At 40.1% G+C, this 20,180-nt stretch overlaps 2 protein-coding genes across 3 annotated transcripts; one reads left to right on the forward strand and one right to left on the reverse strand.

The window, feature by feature from the left end:
- Positions 1-6,505: 6,505 nt before the first annotated feature.
- On the reverse strand, positions 6,506-10,806 carry klhl42 (kelch-like family, member 42). Its single transcript, XM_036576682.1, has 3 exons — positions 8,959-10,806; positions 8,679-8,872; positions 6,506-7,911 (listed from the first exon to the last, which is right to left on the reverse strand). Exons 1-3 carry the CDS (start codon positions 9,723-9,725, stop codon positions 7,454-7,456), a joined length of 1,419 nt encoding a protein of 472 aa, XP_036432575.1. The 5' UTR covers positions 9,726-10,806; the 3' UTR covers positions 6,506-7,453.
- cwf19l1 (CWF19 like cell cycle control factor 1) lies at positions 10,756-19,781 on the forward strand. Of its 2 annotated transcripts, none has more exons than XM_036576680.1 (14): positions 10,756-10,786; positions 13,074-13,158; positions 13,235-13,319; positions 13,429-13,530; positions 13,850-14,064; positions 14,173-14,288; positions 14,408-14,492; positions 14,609-14,755; positions 15,701-15,836; positions 16,470-16,549; positions 16,991-17,200; positions 17,793-17,912; positions 19,132-19,229; positions 19,334-19,781. In XM_036576680.1, the coding sequence occupies exons 8-14, from the start codon at positions 14,636-14,638 to the stop codon at positions 19,476-19,478; spliced, it is 909 nt and encodes a 302-aa protein (XP_036432573.1). In that variant the 5' UTR covers positions 10,756-10,786; positions 13,074-13,158; positions 13,235-13,319; positions 13,429-13,530; positions 13,850-14,064; positions 14,173-14,288; positions 14,408-14,492; positions 14,609-14,635; the 3' UTR covers positions 19,479-19,781. The 2 variants fall into 2 exon arrangements, with proteins under 2 accessions (XP_036432573.1, XP_036432572.1); XM_036576679.1 differs by lacking the exon at positions 10,756-10,786 and adding an exon at positions 11,166-11,529.
- The last annotated feature ends 399 nt before the right edge of the window (positions 19,782-20,180 follow it).

The raw sequence follows: 20,180 nt of genomic DNA on the forward strand, positions 1-20,180 counted from the left end.
AAGAGCGGAATTTAGACATGTCCATGCTGTATTTTGATTAATACCTCCTTAATTAGAAAAAATAAAAATGCATTTTTTGACAAAGTGTATTATGCATCACTTGTTATTCTTTTCAAACCTTTTTATATGTAACATTGTTACAAGTGAATATACATCATACAATTATATTATGAATTGTAGAGAGTCACATGCATTAAGCCATGCCTTCATATTATGTTTATGTGATATTATGAATATATAGATAATATGAGCAAAAAACTGAAGCAGAGAGATGAGCATAAACTATTCCTTCCACCTGGGCACCCTGTAGAGCCAGCTGAATGTGGCTAACTCTGCCATGCTAAACACAGATCCATCTGTTCCCTTACAGTGCAGTCTGTTAGTATTTGGACAGTAATGTGTTTGTTTTGTCTTCAACACAATAGAGCTGAAATGCACCAATGGCTATGAAGTTGAAGTATGAACTGTCAGGTTTATTTAGAGCATTAGTGCCCAATTCTGGTCATGGAGATCTACCTCCCTGCAGCATTTAGCTCCAAATTTAATCTAACACACCTGATCCAGGTAATGAAGGCTTTCTGGGGCATCTGAATATTAGAACCAGATGTGTTGGATCTGACCTTTCTAGGACCAGGTAAACGATGTAGCAGGCATGGACATTTTTACATAGTCCTCATCGTTACAGAGGACCAAATGTATTTAAACAAAGCGTGTTTGGCATTTAGTTGCATATCCTCTGCCAGGCCTGCTTGACAGCCATATTTAGTTCCTGCTAGTTTCAGTGGCTTTTGGTCTACAGGCTTGTCTTCTGTAAACAAAATTCATACTCATTTCAGCTTCAGGTTGAGTAACTGACTTGACCAGTCAAGAACATTGTACCTTTTGGCCTTAAAAGACTCTGCAATTGCTTTGAGAATAGGTTTACCCTGCTGCAAGGCAAAATATCATCAACTAAGTTTTAAAGAAATGGTAGCATCTGAGCAATTACAATGCTTTCTTTTTTCTGCTGAAACAGCAACTTCTACAGCACCCAAGAATCCTATGTTCACACAGCTCTTACTAAGTGCTTGGAATTCAATTCACCAAATCCAAGAAAGAAAATTCATGGCATGAAATTAATTATGTTAAATACATAACATGTACAAAAGTTTGTACACACCTGTTCATCCAGTTTTTCCTCTGAAATCAAGGCTGTTGATAAGGAGTTCTCCCTTTGTTGCAGTAACAGCCTCTGGTCTTCTGAGAGGGCTTTACTCTAGATGTTGGAACATTGCTGTGAGGATTTGATTACCTTTAGCCACATGAGCATTAGTGAGGTCAGGCACTGATGAATGATGATTAGTTCCGGATCACAAACGCCACTCCAACTCATCTCAAAGGTACTGGATGGAGCTCCATCACTCCAGAGAATGCATTACTCCATACACTGCTCCACAGCCCAATTCTGGAGAGCATCCAGAGCATCCCATTCTATTAGCAGAAGATGTTACATGCAACTGAACCACTGTGTGAGCAATGAGTAGCTGAATTTACTAATTTTGTCTGTCTGGATACTTTTGGACATGCAGCATATCTTGACCTTTACTCATTTCATATTGAATGACTTTTATAATGAAGTTATAGCGCCACTAAGTGGCCAGATTACATTGTGAGAGGAAAAGCGAAGACTTTAGAAAAAAAAAAGACTTCTATATAATATTTTTTTATGATTTATGCTATAAATGAATTGTATCAGTTTCTTTCTTTCTCAACCCTGCAGAACAGTAACTGCAAAACAATCACAGCGGTGGAAGATGTGAAGTTCATTATCTGAGTAAAAGAAGCAGCAGTCAAGAAGAAACTAACAACTAACAATGTTATAACCCACAAACTGGCCATAATGGGTCCACAGAGAGTACAAATCTGCTAGAATTTGTTCCAGTGGGACAAAAAACAATATAGTATATGTATATATACTATATAAAAATATGCTATATGTGTATATACTACTATAAAAAATAATATATTATATGTACATGCACGGTTGCCTGTTGTATCATCCATATCACCAGTGAGATAATGTTTCCTGTTTTCAAGTCAAGTCAAGTCAGGTTTTATTGTTATTTCAGCTATATACGAGGACACAGTGAAACGAAACAACAATCCTCCAGGATCATGGTGCAACACAGGAAACAAGTGGGACAAGTACAATAAATAAATATGAAAGACTTACAATAAATACAAAACAGGACACAGGCAGTACACGGTACTGAGTATGTGGAGTTGTGCAAAGGAGGATGTAACATACTATGACATATTAGCAGCTTAGCAGATAGCCTAGCATATGTGAACATAGCAACAATGACAGCGACTTTTCAGTGTAAGCATTCCATCCTGTTGCCTAGATCAAACTGTTCAGTGAGGCAGCCACAAACAGACATGTGATGGGAATCGCTTAGGGAATATAATCCCCCAACACACAAGGTCAGTTTGTGTTGGACTCTGTTCATGAATAAAACATTCCCACAACTGAAAATCTTTTCTTCTATTTCTTGTAACCATATTTCTTAGACAAATGTGTGTGTGTGTGGGGGGGGGGTGATGTAGGCATAGTTAACTTAAAGCTCTCAAAAGACCTGGCTTCCAAAATCAGATAAGCTCATGCAAAGTGTGTAAAAAGCATACCTAAGTGGGATATATTTGTATACATTTTACCAAGTTCAGAAAATGAGCTTAGATTTTTTTGTCTTCCTCCAGATAGTTAGTACACCCTGCTTCAGACTCATTTTCATTCTCATACATGATGCAGATGCAACAACGCATATATATTGCTTCTATATTGTGTATTGTCTGTAAATTATTTGTACTCTGTCTGTATATTGCATTTAACACACCTGGAACCACACTCCTTGTGTGTGTAAACATACTTGGCCAATAAATCTGAATCTGATTACACAAATATTTGTGTGGTTTTGAACATTTTAAATGCCCCAAAGTGTATTTTAATGTATACTGTCCACATTCAAAATGGTAGCTTAGGACTTCAACTAGTCCACTCCATCACACTTCACACTTCACACTTATCCTGTAGAACAGAAAGTTCTGTTAGAACAATGTTCATGTCATAATAGAAAACCTGACTTTTAGAAATTTTTTCAAATTTTGTTGCCATGGTTACAACAACAAACAGACCCAGGGCATATTGTATGTGTTCAAATCAAGCTGTACTGCTGTAAAACATGTCTGAGTTTCCACTTTTCACTGAGAGATATTTACTGACGCTCGTCTACTACACTGTGTCAGATCATCCTCACACAGCGTCAGGTCAGTCTCCATATGTTAAGCATGCATGCTTAATGGAAATAACGTATTTTTAAGACACTGGATCTAAGGAAGGTATAGTAGGTACTGTAACTATTTAATAGAGTAATTTCTTAGGTCCATTGATATGTGCACCAATCCAATTTCCTTTTTGTTTAAAGAAAGAGTTTTGCAGATATGTTAGTATCCAAAATTTGCTTCTTTAGTTCTGCACTGAAGCCACAAGGCTAATGTCCATTTCTTGTTAGTAGGGCCATTTCTGAACACTTGCAGGCCCAAAGCGACATCCTGCTGGGGGTCCTTAATCCATCCAGATGTATTCTTCTGTATACGAGAATTGAAAAGAATCAATATTTCACTTATTTTAAACAGAAAAAAGTTTATACTACAGTAAACTCAATAAATAATCAATTATATAGAAACTATAGAAATAAAATATAAAACTAAAACAATGAAATGAAAGCTTAGCTTGTGGTTAATGTGTTAGCTTGTGGCTAAAGATTTAGATCCGGACAATATAAAGCACAGCTGTTATATTTATTTATACTTTTATAATACTGAATGCTCCAATAGACTGAAAATGGACAAATATATGTACCACATCGAGCTGAATCCTGAATGCTGTGACTCATTACACACCTAGTGATTAAGTGACGTGCATCATTTCTGCTTTCTTGGTTTATTTGAGGCAAAGCTATCGCTGATGTCTGGATAGTTTTGTATCAAAATCACGATTGACACAAATGATATAAAAACAAACATATCATAATCGTCTTGACTCCAGGGCCCTAAGTAATTGCTATTACCTGTAATTGCAAGAAACGGTCCGGTCTGCTTAGCTACGTTAGCCATAGGGTAAGGAGAAAATTGTGCGTATTTGTTTTATTTTCTTACCACATAGCTGTATACATGTGTAGCAATAGTTGGTGACTCTTTTTATTGCTTCGTTTTCACATTTCAGTGAAAGATCTTTGTTATGACACACACACTGCAGTGGTGCGAGTGACAAACACAGGAGACAGGCCACTGTCATCATGCAATCTGGAGTGTCTGGCGCTGAGCATCCCTGAGCTCAACCATCGAGTCATGGGCTACAGACATGTCCCCATGCTCCTTCATCCAATCCTATTATGGGTGGAGAGCCGCCACTGGGACTGCAGTAACCCTCTGAGAAACAGAGTCCACCTGCCCTCCAACTCACAGACTCAGTCCAGGCCACAAACAGCCCATCAGTCACGAACAGCTGCATCTGCTGCTAAACCTACAGAGCACCCCCTCCTGGCTCCATCTGAAAGTCACAGCTGTCTCACTGCAGACTGGCTGAGGTGTGACTGCTCCTTTACTACTGACTCGAGCCCCGAAGAGTGGACCACAGTAACCTACAGGGACCATGACTTCATCAGGTCCCTCTGCCCTGTCTACTATACAGCTGATGATGTGGACGTCAGAGGCCGCTGCAGTGTCTCAGATTACACATCTTATGGTCAGCCAGTCTTTTCTGTCCACATTGACTTTCTAGGTGAGGACAGGCTGGCAGTCAGTGAACCTAGCTCTGATAACAAGCAAGAGGGAGAGACCAGAGACTACTTAGTGGCACAGTCAAAGCAAGAAATGGCTAAATACACCCAATTAGGACAATTAGCTGAACCAAAAGCTAAGCTCCCATGTAACAATATTCCCAAATCTGTCTACCTATAAAGCAATGGTTGACTGAAAAATCAAATGTACATACTTTTACCCAAACATACACCTGTTTGTTGTCTGAAGTTTGCTTAGTTTTGCACTGGAGCCACAAAGCCAGAAAAATCTAAAAAATGTTTACGTCACATAGACTTCCATTACATGTTAGCTTCATTAGCCTCATAGCTCCAGTGCAAAAATAAAGAACCAGATTTCAGACATCAAACATGCCTTAGCCTACTGTCAGCTTTTGGGTTAAGAGGAAACTGTAAATTTGATTTTTTCTAAATAAATCATTCATCTAAGATAAAGCGCTCTCTGTTTGGATGGATTAGCAAGCTGACTGGTTTACCCTTTGTTAAGGTACAAGGTTCAGAACCCAAAACTAATTTGCACAGAACCCAAACTAATTTGTCTCAAACATAGAGATATATAGAGACATACCTTTGAGAAAGCTTTGATATAAACTGCTCTTTTTAAAGCAAAATGTGACTGAGATATTGCCGTATTAAGAAAGTCAAATAATGTATTATATTTTGGAAAAAAAAGCTACTTATATTCAGCTATAAGCTTGACAACTCCCAACCTAACATTTAGTGCATAATTTGGGTGTAGAATATTTTTGCCATATGTAGTGAACTATATAGGGATTAGGGAGCCATTTGCTATTGAGCTTAACCTGTGCAATGTTACAGTGTGCAGAAAACTCAGACTGTGATGATATTTGCCTCTGCGTAGTGTACATGTCCTGCACTGTTAAAAACGTATAAACAAAGGAACATACTTTATTTATTACTGAAAATAGACAAAATCCTTCCACTTTTAGGCTGCCATTTTGTTGTGGCATGAAATGGTTGCTCTAACTCTTGTCCACTGAGTGAGGAACGCCACCTTTAGTATATAATTTAACTCAAATATGTTATTAAATCTTTAAACTTTAGTTAGAGAGTGGCACTGTCCAAGAGAACTTTTTGATTATCTTATTTTCCATATGAAATTACTGCAACTATATGATATCACTGTGCAACCTACTAGTAAAGGGATTTTGCCTACTTCTCATGTAAAAACAAACAAAACATTTCCATTTGGTTTATATATATTTAATAGTGTTTAACATGTACACTTATAAGGCATACAAGACTTTACAGTCAAGGTTTCCTTTAAGATGAACCAAAAGGCAGCTTGATGACGCATTTTGTAGTGTGTGACCTGACATGCGCCCACAAAACACTCATCAAAATCACAATCGCCAAATCCAAATGTCACCAAAACTCCTATTTCAGTTTCCCGACTGATGAACCATAAGAACTCACCTGAACAAGTATTCTTACCCTCATCCAGTAATACAATAAAATGTTTTTAGAGTGAAGCAATTTCTGCAAATAACTTACACAATCGAATGCCTGTAATTACTGATAGAAAGACTATTCGTCAAGAACAGTATCTTAAATGGTGTTGATAGCGTCACTCTATTTAATTACGAACAAATTCAAACAGAAAAACAGTCAAATAAATAGACAATATATTCCCTTCCCCTGAATATTTTATTGAACTTAAAATCATTACTGTTTTCAAGGCATCTGTGGCAATATTCAGTACTGTCACACATTCAGACTGGAACCTGCTCAAAACAAAGCAAAATTAAAAAAGAAACCTGAAATGAATCAAACGTCAACATAAAGTACTGCATTCAGGAGGGCCATCACCTTAACTCTCAGAAATGGACATCTCTTCAGAACATTTGCACCGTTTTAATTGGTCCTTTTGCTAGAAGCCCTCCACATCATCATCCATTCAAAATAAGATCACAGGTGTTTTGGTCAAGTGCTTTTGTATTTGTACTAGGCCTGAAAATTCAAGGCCTTAAATGGTAAGGTACTCATGAAGCTTTAGCAGTAGTTAAGACTATTAATGCTTTCTGATCACACTCTTAGTGTTCCATCACAACCAGGGCCATGTAAAACCAAAGCCTTTTGCTGCCAATCATTGTCAGTAATGCATTTATATATTCTGTATAGGGAATACAGACAGTAAGTACATGCATTGGCATTAGTAGTTTTCGTGCAAGTTGGAAAAATCTGTTGCAACAGTGCACTTGCTCCCATATAAAGTGTTTTATGTATATTTCAGCATAAGCCCTGTGCTTAAATTCAAGTGTGCCTCAACAACAAGCTGTTATCTTGACCCTAAGTGAGGTACAGTGGATTGTTCGTTTGTTATTAGTGTAAACAACATTCATTGACCTCGATTTTGAGCAACCTTTAATCAGTCCTTCTCTTGTAGCGTGCATCTCTGCAGTAACCCTCTCACTGACCCTGAACGCGATTGCTTCTGACTCCATTCATCTCAGCCACTTCAGCCGCAACTTTACCACCGCCGCATGTACTGGCCTTGTACCGCATGTACTGGCCAGGGCATACATGGCATCCCTCAGGAGGCTACTTCAGATGGCTTGCGCATGGTGCTTTCTGGCTCACAGGACATTAGGCAGGTAGAGCGAGCACAGCAGCATGTTCTGGCCCAGCCCGGGGAAGCGACGGAAGGCCTCCCAGGCGTCAGAGAAGATGTTGTACTTGAGGAAGACGCGGTGCTCCAGGCTTGTGGGCAGGCTCATGTCACGACTCATGATGTAGATACCATCATTGTGGAGAGTGCAAGTGAGGTTCAGGCCCGACTTGGACGTGTTCTCCTTCAACTGCAGCCACTCTCCTGTCCGCACGTTGTATGACTGCACCGTCAGCATGTCCTCCGTCTGACTGGCCCGCCGCTGGCCCCCAGCCACACACTCCAGCTCGTGCGTATAGCCACCTACCAAGTAGATGGTCTCCTCCACCGACAGCATCTGCTGCTTGCGCACGTGGGCCGAGCAGGTACGGAACACTGACCACGTGTCCGAGGTGGGGCAGTAGCGCAGAACGTCAGTGTTCCTGTCTGCCAGAGAAAAAGGAGAGGAAGGGTCAGTTCTGTCTCTGTGCCCAGAGTTTGAGCTGCAACTTAAAGATTATTTCTATAAATCAATGAATCCATCAACAAATATGTGATTAATCAACTGATTGATCCTTTATACCGTCTGTCATTCCTCTCACTGGGTCCTGTAACAATACTGCCATCACTTAAAGGGTTTCCTGACTCGAAACTAGCATTGATTATGTTATTTGTTGCATTATGTCATTTTGGAACCAGCCTTGTGACTGGAAGCCAGTTTGATCCCCTGAGCTGACAGTATGGACTGAAGGGCGCTGCGGATAGGGCTGCCCACTGTTCTGGGCAAGTGTGCTCACTGCCCCCTAGTGTGTGTGAATTCTATAATGTGTATGTGGGTGTTTCACTGCACAAATAGGCTAAATGCAGAGGTGAATTTCCTCACTGTGGGACTAATAAGGGTCACTTAACTTAATTCTGTAGCGCAGCAACGCATCCCTCAGCCTTAACAGAATTCATGACTTTGTATCCTTCTTGTGTTTTTGTCCATCATTGTTTTCTCACTACAATACCCAGCATGCACTGCACACAAGCACTGGAGCTCCTCTTTCTCAATCTGGTTTCTTTCTGCATTAGCCAGCTTATGGAAAAAAAATAAAGGGTCACCCTCGAGTATCCTCCCACCTTCAAGATACTTGTGATCTACTGTGACTCTTACATTACAACACAACCTCCTGTGTGTACATATCCTCTCTCTAAAAAGGTTGCATACGCACCTCTGGCTGTGTAGCCACCCATGACGTAGATCATGCCCTGGCACTCGCAGGCAGAGAACTCAGCCAGAGGGTTTGGCATGGAGGAAACACACGTCCACCAATCCTGCTCAGGACTGTAGCACTCCACTGTACCTAAACAATGACCGCCCACTGCATACAGCTTCCCACTCACTGCCACCAGCTTAAAGTTGGCCCTGAGCACAAACACAGCACTCAAGTGGTCAGAAAGGGAAACACCTGTTTAAAGGATACCATACTTGATCTATGCGTATACAGATACCTCTTCTGGTTCAAAGGCGCTATATGATTCCATTCATTTTTGCAGGGATTGAAGCAATGTGCTGCAGAGATTTCTTGGCTTGTCATTCGGTACCCGCCGACGATGAAAAGGTAGTTATCCAGCACCGCAGAGCCATACCCTCTCACACTGACCATGTCTGGGGGCAGATTGTTGGCGAGCGGCTTCCAGCGCTGCTCTACTTCCCCGTACCTCAGCATGGACCATGGTTCGTCCTGGTCAGCGAGGTCCAAGCAGGTGCCCTTGAAGTCTCCAATGGCTACCAGAGTGGCGGTGCCCCTCATGCGCATTTCTTTGACCTGCTCCTTCAAAGAAGCAGGCAGGACCTGAAACTCTGGCCTGCGCAGCATGGGATGGTAGTGACAGCACATGAACTTGAGGCAGGCTGTTCGCAGGTCATGCGTTCCATAGACCTCCGAGAGCTTGAAGAGTTCAATGCAGTTGTCTAGACGGATTTCGGACAGGAGAAGTTTCAAGATGGGTGTCACTTGCAGGAAAGAGGCCGTTTCGATCAGGTCCTCCAGCGTTTCATTGGCAACCTGAACTTTGGATGTGTTGATGAACTCCAGGACCAGCTCCAGGCCTGGCACGCTCAGCCCCTGCAGCTGCACGGAGTCTTCCCCGGCCTCCCTCATCCCAGAGCTGTACAGGGCACGGAAGTAATCGCTCTTTTCAATCAGCTTGCTCTTACTCACGTTATACGTCCTGTCCTCCATAATGATCTCGATAATCTGCTCTGGTGCTGACATGGTCACGTTGTTTCTGGCATGCGAAAGGAAAGCAAAGAAGAGGGCACTTGGTGGCCCAGCTCAGATTTACATCAACTCCGCTGACAAGTCATGCATTAGCACAAAGTGATGAAAATGGAGTTTAGATACTGAACAGCCAGTTACGACAAGGATGGTCTCCACATTCAGATCACAATACTTTGACCTACTCTGACTTTACAACACAACCTCCTCCTGTACGAGTCCTCTGTCTGAAAAGGCCGTGTACGCATGTTCACGTTGTTTCTGTTTGTGAAAGGAAAGCAAAGCGCTCTTCTTGGTGGCCGAGCTGAGGTTTACATTTCCACTGAAGCTCTGCAGCAGAAGCTCCGCAGAGGCTCCTGAGGCTTGACCACTTCCAAAGCCTATATATGGAAATGTTCTGGCCCGGCGGCGGTTCAGGGCCGACTCTGCTCCCAAACTCCACTCATACTAAGCCGTAGGAGGGATAAATAAGCCCAGCAGGTATGAGAACGTGTCGCGTGGCTCCATGTGGGCTGGTGTTGCATTTGTTGCAGTTATCCTTAAAATCCACGTCCCCTTCCTCGGATTGAGTCGTCAGGAGCGCAGTCACTGTGCAGAAACACAAACAGCACCGCACAACACTGCAGCTACGGGAAGCGAAAAGGTTCAGGAAGGATGGGAATCTGCGCTTTGACGCCGTTTAGATTATTAATTCTGGACTTTTTTTACCCTTTTCGCTTTCCGTTGTTTCGATGCAGCGTGCATGCGTGTTCCCGCGACTATGGCAGATGAGAGGGATCGTGGATTTGAGGAGGAACCGAGTCGGACTGAGAGCGCAGCTCCCCGAGGTCAGGCTGAGGCCGGTTCGCATCCTCTCCTTTAATAAGCTCCAGAGGACGAGCTCTGTCCGCCCACACGGTCTGAGAGAGCCGTGCCGGTAGCCTCATATCCACAGAACATACCCTGTGTTTATAAAAACAACCCCGTCTCCGGCGGATCTTCAAACCTTGTTTATCGTGTGATTTTAATTATTTCCTGTTTTGGTCTGTCGCAGCTCACACGTCACACTCTCACACTGGGTAAGCTGCTTGCCGTCCCTTTTTGCGCATACAGTGTTTTTTCATCTTTGAAGCTGCTGTGCACAGTGGGAAAATAAAATAATACGTTTAATTTATGTACTTGTTCAGTAACGTATAAGAGATTTTCACAGTTAATTTTTTACATTTTTTTATTTCACATATATTTGACGGAGGACATGCATGGATCACACAATTACAAGCCCAATAATAAACGAGTAAATATAGCTTTTTGTTTTAATTTTTACAATAGACTTTTACGTACATACAAGATCTACACAAGATTCTGTAATGTGCCGTTTAAGATGATGAACTGTGAGTTTCCATTCGAGTCAGCGCAGTTTGCAAAGTAAGAGCGCAAGATTGACTCGGCCGATACCCCGTGTGGTTGCGCTCGTATATTTCTTTCGGGTAGAAACATGTTTTCTAGTAGTACATTCAGCGAATCGTTCACTTCTCTGGACAGTTTTACGCTTCTTTTAATCATTTATACTGGCTTTATTTCCATATAACATACTTTACCTTAGTAAAGTCCTTCTCAGTGAGCGGCCCCGCTGATACACTCTGACTCAGGACCGTCCTGCTCCTGTGTTGTTGTTGGGGTTTATTTTGTCAGCGGACACAGACGCTTTTCAAACCCAGCAAGAAGAAGAAGAAGAAAAGCTTCAGTCCGCAGCTTTACCGCACAGCCAGGCCGCGTGTGTGTGAGTGTGTGTGTGGATGATGGGGGAGAAGCCTCTGAGAGTGTAAGAGTCTGTTTAATGTGTTTAAAGTCAAAGGCAGTGTGTCTCACGCGCTGCTCGTCGCCCTTTGTTTCTTACTGTGTGCTGAAAGGTTAAAGGGGAACGCCACCAAATTTCAGTGTAATTCAGATATTGAGATGTAAACAGAGTTATTAAGAGTGGTTTGATGTTAAATGTTTCGTTGTAAAGCAATTTACGCTGCTCTCTTTACACTGATGGTGATAAGAACCAGGAGTCACGATGTCTACAGCACAAATATAGCCATTTTATTTACTGTCCAAAACCACCAGTGAACCTACACGTGTCTTCTGAGTTTTTATATCTAATGTTTATGATGGTAAAACAGTCATAAATCCGGAAAAAATTGTTCTCTTTGGGGACTATTTTGCCTTACATGCATGTCCACCTGCATATTCCGTTCCATCATGAGTGGATAAAAGAAAATGGAATCAAATACATTTAAAGTCAAAACTTTATCACAGATCTATTATAAAACAATTTGCCAGACATAAGGCAGCTTATATCTAACCATTTAATGTAATAATTTTCTGTGAATGAGATTTCAGCGGCATTAAAGTCTTTAGATGTCTTTGAATAATTCTGACCCAGTAAGTTTCACTAGAACGGAGCATTTCACCACCAAACTACTCTAAGGGCTTTACATCAATTATTTAATTATGTAGGATTTTTTGAAAGGTTGGTGGTGTTCCCCTTTAAAAATCTTTTTGTTCATTCAATTTAATATTTTACATTCCTCAAAGTGATTCAATTTAGTTTTCTTTTAGACTTGTATCTTTGAATGTGGCTTTTATTTTTGTGTTATTTTATGTATCACTTTAAAGTGTATGTTTGGTTAATACAGCACATTTTTAGATAAAGCTATTTTATTTATTAAGTGTTTAAAAAATAATTGTACACATTTAAAAAGAATTGTATCATAATCTCTCTGTTTCAGTTTAGTGAAACCCAGACTTGCAACTTGTCATACAGGATTGACCATAGTCTTTGCTTATATAGTACTTTTCAGTTTAGTTACAAAGTAAGCAAAACACTGTAAAGATAAAATTGCCTGAATAAAATAACACAAGAGTAAGGATGCACTGATATGGGAATTTTGGGCTGAGGACGATGGCCGATATTTTTTGTGTACCCATTGATATTTATACTGAGGCCAGTACATGAACATTGATAAAGTGTAGAATGAAATGGTTGGGACGAAATTGGGATTAGCATTACAGAAAAATGTATATTTTATTTTTATTAGGTAAACAATGCAGTAAGTAAATCAAATAGACATACCACCATGTATCCCTACAAATAACAAATCAAGCTGGCCTTCCTAATATTTTCTGGAACACTATTCCAGAGTCTGTCAACATTTTCTTCCTTATAAAGTCTTTCCTAATCTCAACTAGAAAATACTAGCTGCACACTGGGAGTGAATACGTTTTCTCGAGTTATTAGACTTTTTTTGGTTGTTGTTTAAAAGTTACATTTATAATTGCATGTGGTTTTTCCTATAATAGTCCTGGTTTGTCTTCCTTTAGGCTTGCTTGTGGGGACGTTGAAGGAAGAATCACTGCATTGTTTAACCGGGTGAACGCAGTCCAGAAAAAGAGCGGGCAGTTCGATGTAAGTCTCTTTCTGTTATTGTCTTTTCCATAATCTTTGGGAGCAGACACACACCATATAATTTCTGAACTTGCAGTTATTATTATGCGTTGGCGAATTCTTTGGTACGTCTCCTGAGGCTGAAGCTGAGTGGGAAGCATACAAATCTGGTGCTAAGAAAGGTATTTCCCTCATTGTCTTTAAAAACTAGTTAACATTGTTACAAAGAAGCTGTAGGTTTTTATACTGGTAGAGAATATTTTGCATTGTTGTTCATTACTCACACTTCAGCTCCCATCCACACATACGTTCTGGGGGCCATCAGCCAGGAAACCGTGAAGTATTTCCCCAGCTCTGATGGATGTGAACTGGCTGAAAACATCATCTGTTTAGGTAGGAAGCTTCTGAATTATCTTCTGCATTTTTATTTCTGATAATAACAACAACCTTATTGTGACTGTCCAAAGAAAAATCTTTATCTCCAAAATAGTAACTTTGCAGGAGAAGGCAAAAACATTATTAGCTTTTAATGTAGGTTGATCTAAAGAGCTTTTATTCGAAGTGACTTTTGGACCACTTCTAATGGTACAACCTTGATGAAATTTAAAGGACAGCTGTTGTGTTTTAATGGTGGGGGGAAAACAAAAACCCAGTGACCGTCGCAATGTATTGCCAATTTGCGGGCTCACATACAGGACTTTTTGGATTTCAGGCCGAAGGGGTATTTTCACAGGAGCTTCAGGCCTCCAGATTGCATATGTCAGTGGCAGAGAAGCTCAGCAGGAGCCAGCACCTGCACACTGCTTCACTGCAAAAGATCTCACAGCCCTGCTCACTCCTCTGGTGTCCAGCTCGAAGTTCAAAGGAGTTGACATCCTCCTGACCTCTCAGTGGCCTCGAGGAGTGTGGCAGTACGGGAACAACCCGGTAAGTACTTTCTAGTTTAAACCCTTTTTTTTTTTCTCAGGGTATTTTACGTGGTCAGTATTTTTAGCCCATTTAACTTGTTTGTTTTATTTTGTTTTGTTTTTTAAGGAAATTGACACAAAGTTCTGTGGAGTTTCTTCCATTGCAAATCTTGCAGAAAAGCTGAAGCCTCGCTACCACTTTGCTGCATTGGAAGGGGTTCACTATGAAAGACTGCCATACAGGTCTTCTGCATACAAGAGTTTTCTGCAAAATTAAATGATAGAAGTGACCATGCTAGATGTTATTGATCAGATAGTTTTCTGCTTCTGACAAGGCGTTTTGTGTCTTTTTCATTGTAAAGAAACCATGTGGTTCTTCAAGAGAATGCACAGCATGTCAGTAGATTTATCGCACTGGCAACAGTTAACAACCCTGCTAAGAAAAAGGTAGGCTGCTTACATTTGCCCATCCCCTCTGCACTTAGTAAATTTTCTAGTTTCAAGACTGAGTCAGGAAACTTAAAGACTGAAATGCTGTGTGTTCTGCTGGTGTTCTCTCTTAGTATTTGTATGCATTTAACATTGTCCCGATGAAAAGTATGGATGCTGTGGAGCTGGTCAAACAGCCTCAGGATGTCACAGAGAACCCTTACAGAAAACCACTGAAAGAGGGAAAGAAGGATAAACCTCCTCCCTCTGCAGTTGGTGAGGTGCGTGCATGCTTTGTTTTTAATTATTGATTTGATTGACCAGGTACATGGTGTAGCCTTTTTACCTGGTATTTCTCATGAAAAGCTACATTTTCTATACTTTTTAAGAATAAGATATTGCTGTAGTATGTAAACATTGTTAAAATTTATAAAATCACTTCCCAGTCCATACACTCTATATATTGTAACTAACAGCCTGTTTTGAGAAGAATCAAATCATTTACATATCTCCACTTGTTTAGCCCCGCCCATTCACACTGAAGTTATAAGGAGTGTTTCAGCCTGAACTGAGGCACGATACAGAACAGCCAATCAGAACAGAAGTTATTTACATAAACAATTTTTAACACTGCAAAAAAAAAGTATCTTAGCAAGTGAAATTTTAAGTTAAAAATTAAAAATTTTAAGTCAAAATGTCTAATATTTCTCATTTTGAGACTATTGTAAGCTTATTTTAAGGTCATTTTTAGACATTTTATTTAACTGATTTTAGTAAGTCAAAGTATTTCACCAAATTAGCAGATAATCTTGCTTGATTCAAGCATCTTTAAGAAAGATATCACAATATCTTGAGATAATTTGACTCAATAAAATCCCTTAAAAACAAGTAAAATGTGTCTAGAAATTAGTTGAGTAACTTTATAATGAGCTTAAAACAGTTTCAAAATGAGAAATATGAGATGTCAAACAAATTTAAGGTAATTTAATTGGCCAAGATGTATATATTTTTGCAGTGAATGCACAGTAACAAAAACAGCCTGTTTAATTCTAAGGACTAAAGTGTGATTGGAAATTGGACATTAGAAGTGGACTTCAAGGGAAAAAAATAAATTACAAGATGAATGTAGTCCTTTGTCCATGTAATTTTGTTCCACATGAGATGTTGCTTGGCTTTGACCTGTTCTTGTGGATTAAAGGTACTAATGTTGAACCTCTGTTGAGCAGGAGGAGCCTGTGTCTCAGTTCTTCTTTGATCTGGGTCAGAAGAAGCAGCAGCATCACCGGCACCAGCAGAATCAGGGTCGGAAGCGGCAGTCGGAGGGTGACGGATCCAGCCAGCCTAAACAACCTCGCAAACCCCGTGAGTCAAACCTGTCTGCTGTCAGTCATTGTGCCCCTATGTACTTAGTCCATTAACACAAGACAGAATTCAGTAATTAAAGTCCTGGAAAAACTCCTGCCCTGCACATACATTTTTTTTTCTGCTATCATAAACCAATTACCTGATCAGTTAGGGTGTCAGGTGTGTTTGAGCAGGCAATTTGCAAAGCAGGGAAATTCCTGGTCTAGGGTCGTATGTTGGTCCATCAAGTCATGGACTTGACTTTATTACTGTTATTGTGAGACAAGCTGACGTATAGAATCAGATGTTGTAGGTTTGATCTTAATAAAATTAAGGCCTATCATAATCAGAGTTGCACCATTTATTTATTTATTTATTTGATTGATTGATTATTTGATTGATTTTGTTTATTTATTTATTTTTGTCTAATTTCTAATTCTTTACAGCCAAATTAGCCAATGGCTGATTTTTTTTTTATTAACCTTTTTTTTTAAACTGAAGCAAAAACTGTCTGGGATTAATCAACATATGGAACTCACTATTGCATTTCCAGTACTTTCTCTTAACCTGATTATAACCTGTTTTTCTTTGGTTTAAAGTTACAGGCATAATTTCACTCTGCACATTATAACACTCTCCTCTTGCACTCAGCTCAGCCTACTGGACCCTGTTGGTTCTGTTTAGCCAGCCCTGAGGTGGAGAAGCACCTGGTCATCAGTATAGGGACACATGTGAGTTCCAGTTATACACAAATATACACTCCAAAAATATAATATTGCCATACTTCACAATGTTTTTATGATATATGATTTGTCACAACATTTATTATTTTTTTTATTTATTTATAACATCTGAAAAGTTGAAACAGAATGATTTGTATTCAATATTTCACATACTATGTTGCAATCAGTACTCAAACATGCAGTCGGAAAGTGTTTTTTAAATACTGACGACATCTATAATATGCTTAGAAAAGCATATTGTGACACTCTGTCGCAATAATGATAAATATTGTCACATTGCCTGGCCATACCTCCAGCTTTTGCGAAGGTGGGCACAGATTTCTACAACAGTGTCTTTAACATCAAGTACAACACACAGCTTAACTAAGGACCTGTGTGCTTCTGTTTGTCTGTATGTCTAGAATAAGCAGGATTGTCTTGCTTCCACAGTGTTACATGGCCATGGCTAAAGGCTGCCTCACCCCAGACCATGTGTTGCTGTTGCCCATTGGACACTACCAGTCTGTGGTGGATCTGCCATCTGATGTGGTGGAAGAGCTGGAGAATTACAAAAGTGCTATCAGGAAATTCCATAAGAGCCGCGGCCGACGCTGCGTTCTGTTCGAGAGGAACTACCGCAGCCAGCACCTTCAGTTACAGGTGACTGGACTCCTTTCCCCTTGCTTCGATACTATATTCACCACAATTCATTATAAAGATATTCTTATACTGTAGTTCACTAGAATTCACTATAATGCCTTTTTTTCTAAAGCATGAAGTGCAGTGGCTCTACTGTCCACTTAGCAATGAAAAATGATAAGGCAAGCTGTCTGTCTATGGCACAGCATCATAAAAAGGAGCCTGTTTGGCTCCATCACCTGTGGTTGCTGCCCAAACGGGCGGACCCGTTGAGACCCAAGGTCAGTCCAGCAGCGCCACATACATTAAGGTTTTTGAGCCTGGCAAACCACATGCACCAGGGTGGAGATCTGAAAGTCTCCAGTTCTTCCTCATTTTCAGACTCACATACATTAATCAGTCATCAGTTTAAGTCTGAGCAGACAGACACTGTCTGTCCTGAAGAACAACCAGTCTGAGGGACCTGTTCCCTATGATGACCATCACTCATCACAGCTGATGCCATGTTTGATCTGATCAGACTGTGTCCTGTATTTATCTGTAGTCTTAATATTTGTTAAATATAACTGCAGTTGCCACCTGTGAAAGCCCTGTTTAACCTTCTGGATGGTAGGTGGTCCCCGTGCCCATGGAGAGGTGCAGTACAGAGGACATTAAGGAGGCCTTCATGGTGCAGGGGCAGGAGCAGCAAATGGAGCTGATGGAGATACCAGAGCACACAGACCTCAAACAGGTACTAACAGTTTCTGGTAGTAGGTAGAAACTTCACAATTATTAAATTGCCTAACAACTGTGGAAAACACTTGTGGCTTAAATAAATGTTATCAGGCACATTCTAACTTCTTGACTGGTCATATAACACTTTTAGAGGGCAGCACTGAGTAAAGTTTGATTATTTGAGCTTGAACTCTGTAAGCAGTTGGGAGTTTTGTTGGCAAGGAAGCAAGTTGATCAGCCAATCTGTCCATTTTAGACTTTAATAGCTGCACACAGTGAACAAAAAAAGACAATGAAATTATTAATCACAATTATTTATATGGCAAGTAATCATAAGCTAAAATTGTAATGATTGTGACAGGGTTAAACATAGACAGTGCTGTGTAACCAATTGCCATAGCTTTCCTGAGCTGTTTATCCACAGAATAAGAATAAGAACCTCATTATCTGTATTAGAGTTGTAAACCACTTCTTAGTGTTGTACACAAGACGAGTCTGAATCAAGACCGAGACTTGGACACATCAAGTCCAAGTCAAGACCAAGACTTTGCAGCAGTCAAAACCAGTATATAAAAATAAAAAGGGGGACGGGACTGAATTTAGTTTGTAGTTCATTGTACATTCATTATCATTCATTATACAGGAAATAAAGATTTTATTTTATAATGCATTTTGTAAAATGACATTAAATGCTATATGGCCCAATAATATTATTAATCAGTATCATTATATTATTGTCTTTCTTCTCTAAAACACACTGAGAAGTCACCACCTACAGTCGTGTGACTATAAAACAAACAACATGCATCTTTATTAAATGAAACCATAGTACTAATAACATTCTGTTCTGCCCTCAAGGGAAGTTTGAATTATGGAACCAATGAACAAATAAAACTCAGTTATCATGAAAAAGATCAATAAGATCCTCAATTGGTAGCAAATCGATTTTATTTAAACATCTAGACAAAGGACTGTTTTATTCTGTTTGAAGGTTGATATTCAGTAATGATAAAAGTTCAGTGTCCAGTTACATCAGATGGACGCATTTGCACTTAACAAACGGTCTTGAGAGCAATTTCCCAGTCCATCTTACCCTGAGACTGAGACAAACCGACTCTAACACGGTCACTTTTATGACTGAAATGTGAGAAAATGTGTGTAGCATTAATAATTTGTGGGAATTCATTATTGATTTTCATGATTTTAAATCAAGTCTTTCTGTTCCTCTATTCAAGATTGCTCCGCCAGGAACTCCTTATTTCTATGTGGAGCTGGATACGGGAGAAAAGCTGTTTTATCGCATCAAGAAGAACTTCCCATTACAGTTTGGCAGGTATACAATAACGTTAAAATTGAAGTTTGTGAACACAGATTAATCTTGCAAACCTTTTTGAGTAAAGATTGCGTGCATGTGTGCTTGTATCTGTGCACCTTCAGGGAAGTGCTGGCAAGCGAGGCGGTGTTGAACATCCCAACGCGATCGGACTGGAGAGACTGCAAAAACAGCAGAGAGGAGGAAGAGGCTCTGACGAAACAAGTCCGCTCTGACTTCCAGCCCTTCGACTTCACTCTGGATGACTGAAGAACATGTCCAAAACCATTACTGTTTCTCAGGCGTGGACACACTTTCACTCGGCCCATTTGGTCTTGCTAAATGCATCTGTTTTTCATTCATAGTACAGATTTTCAGATTTTCTTTTTTTATGCTTTTAAACAGATATTGGAGCTCTTTGCTCTTACTATTTTGATTGAATCAGTGACTTGTTCTTGACTTTTTTTGGTTTTAAATTCATGTTTTGGAAGTAACTGAGTCTGGTAGTAGATATTGTATAGTCAAGGTTGTCTTTTTTACCAAATAGTTGCATATTAAAAATAATTTTTCAGCTGTGGTCTCTCAATTTGTGTTTTTGATGACCATCTGAGGTTGTGCAAAGCACAGTGGATACAACTACAGGCAGGTCGAGATCTTATGCTAACAAAGATGTAGAATGTAATTTAATGCGGCCAGTAATGCAAGTGCCCTGCTTTCTCGGTAATTCTGCATGAGATTTTGAGTAGCTGACGCTGTTATGTTTGTGACCAGCATGCAGTTTAGTTCATACTGACTGGCAGAAGTGGTGCTTAGCACAGTACATGACTAACACCAGATCACTTGCACTCTGGCAACATAGGTGGAGTAAAGGGACTGATCTGGAGGAGCCACTGGGCCCTAGCTGAAACTACTCAGCTCTTCTGGTGGCTTGCTCTCCACGTTGTAATAACCAGGTTCAGCAGGTTCTACTGC

The sequence above is a fragment of the Colossoma macropomum genome, unplaced genomic scaffold (genome assembly GCF_904425465.1).
Source record: "Colossoma macropomum unplaced genomic scaffold, Colossoma_macropomum, whole genome shotgun sequence".
NCBI lineage: Eukaryota > Metazoa > Chordata > Actinopteri > Characiformes > Serrasalmidae > Colossoma > Colossoma macropomum.

What these genes read in the sequence shown, in the direction of transcription:
- klhl42 (XM_036576682.1), bottom strand. Translation starts at nt 9,725, where the DNA reads ATGTCAGCACCAGAGCAGATTATCGAGATCATTATGGAGGACAGGACG. An exon ending in GCGCCTTTGAACCAGAAGAG is followed by an intron (nt 8,873 to 8,958) that starts GTATCTGTATAC and finishes GTTTGTGCTCAG; the next exon opens with GGCCAACTTTAAGCTGGTGG. An exon ending in GGGTGGCTACACAGCCAGAG is followed by an intron (nt 7,912 to 8,678) that starts GTGCGTATGCAA and finishes TTTCTCTGGCAG; the next exon opens with ACAGGAACACTGACGTTCTG.
- cwf19l1 (XM_036576679.1), top strand. Translation starts at nt 11,504, where the DNA reads ATGATGGGGGAGAAGCCTCTGAGAGT. An exon ending in GGGGAGAAGCCTCTGAGAGT is followed by an intron (nt 11,530 to 13,073) that starts GTAAGAGTCTGT and finishes GTCTTCCTTTAG; the next exon opens with GCTTGCTTGTGGGGACGTTG. An exon ending in TCATCAGTATAGGGACACAT is followed by an intron (nt 16,550 to 16,990) that starts GTGAGTTCCAGT and finishes TTGCTTCCACAG; the next exon opens with TGTTACATGGCCATGGCTAA.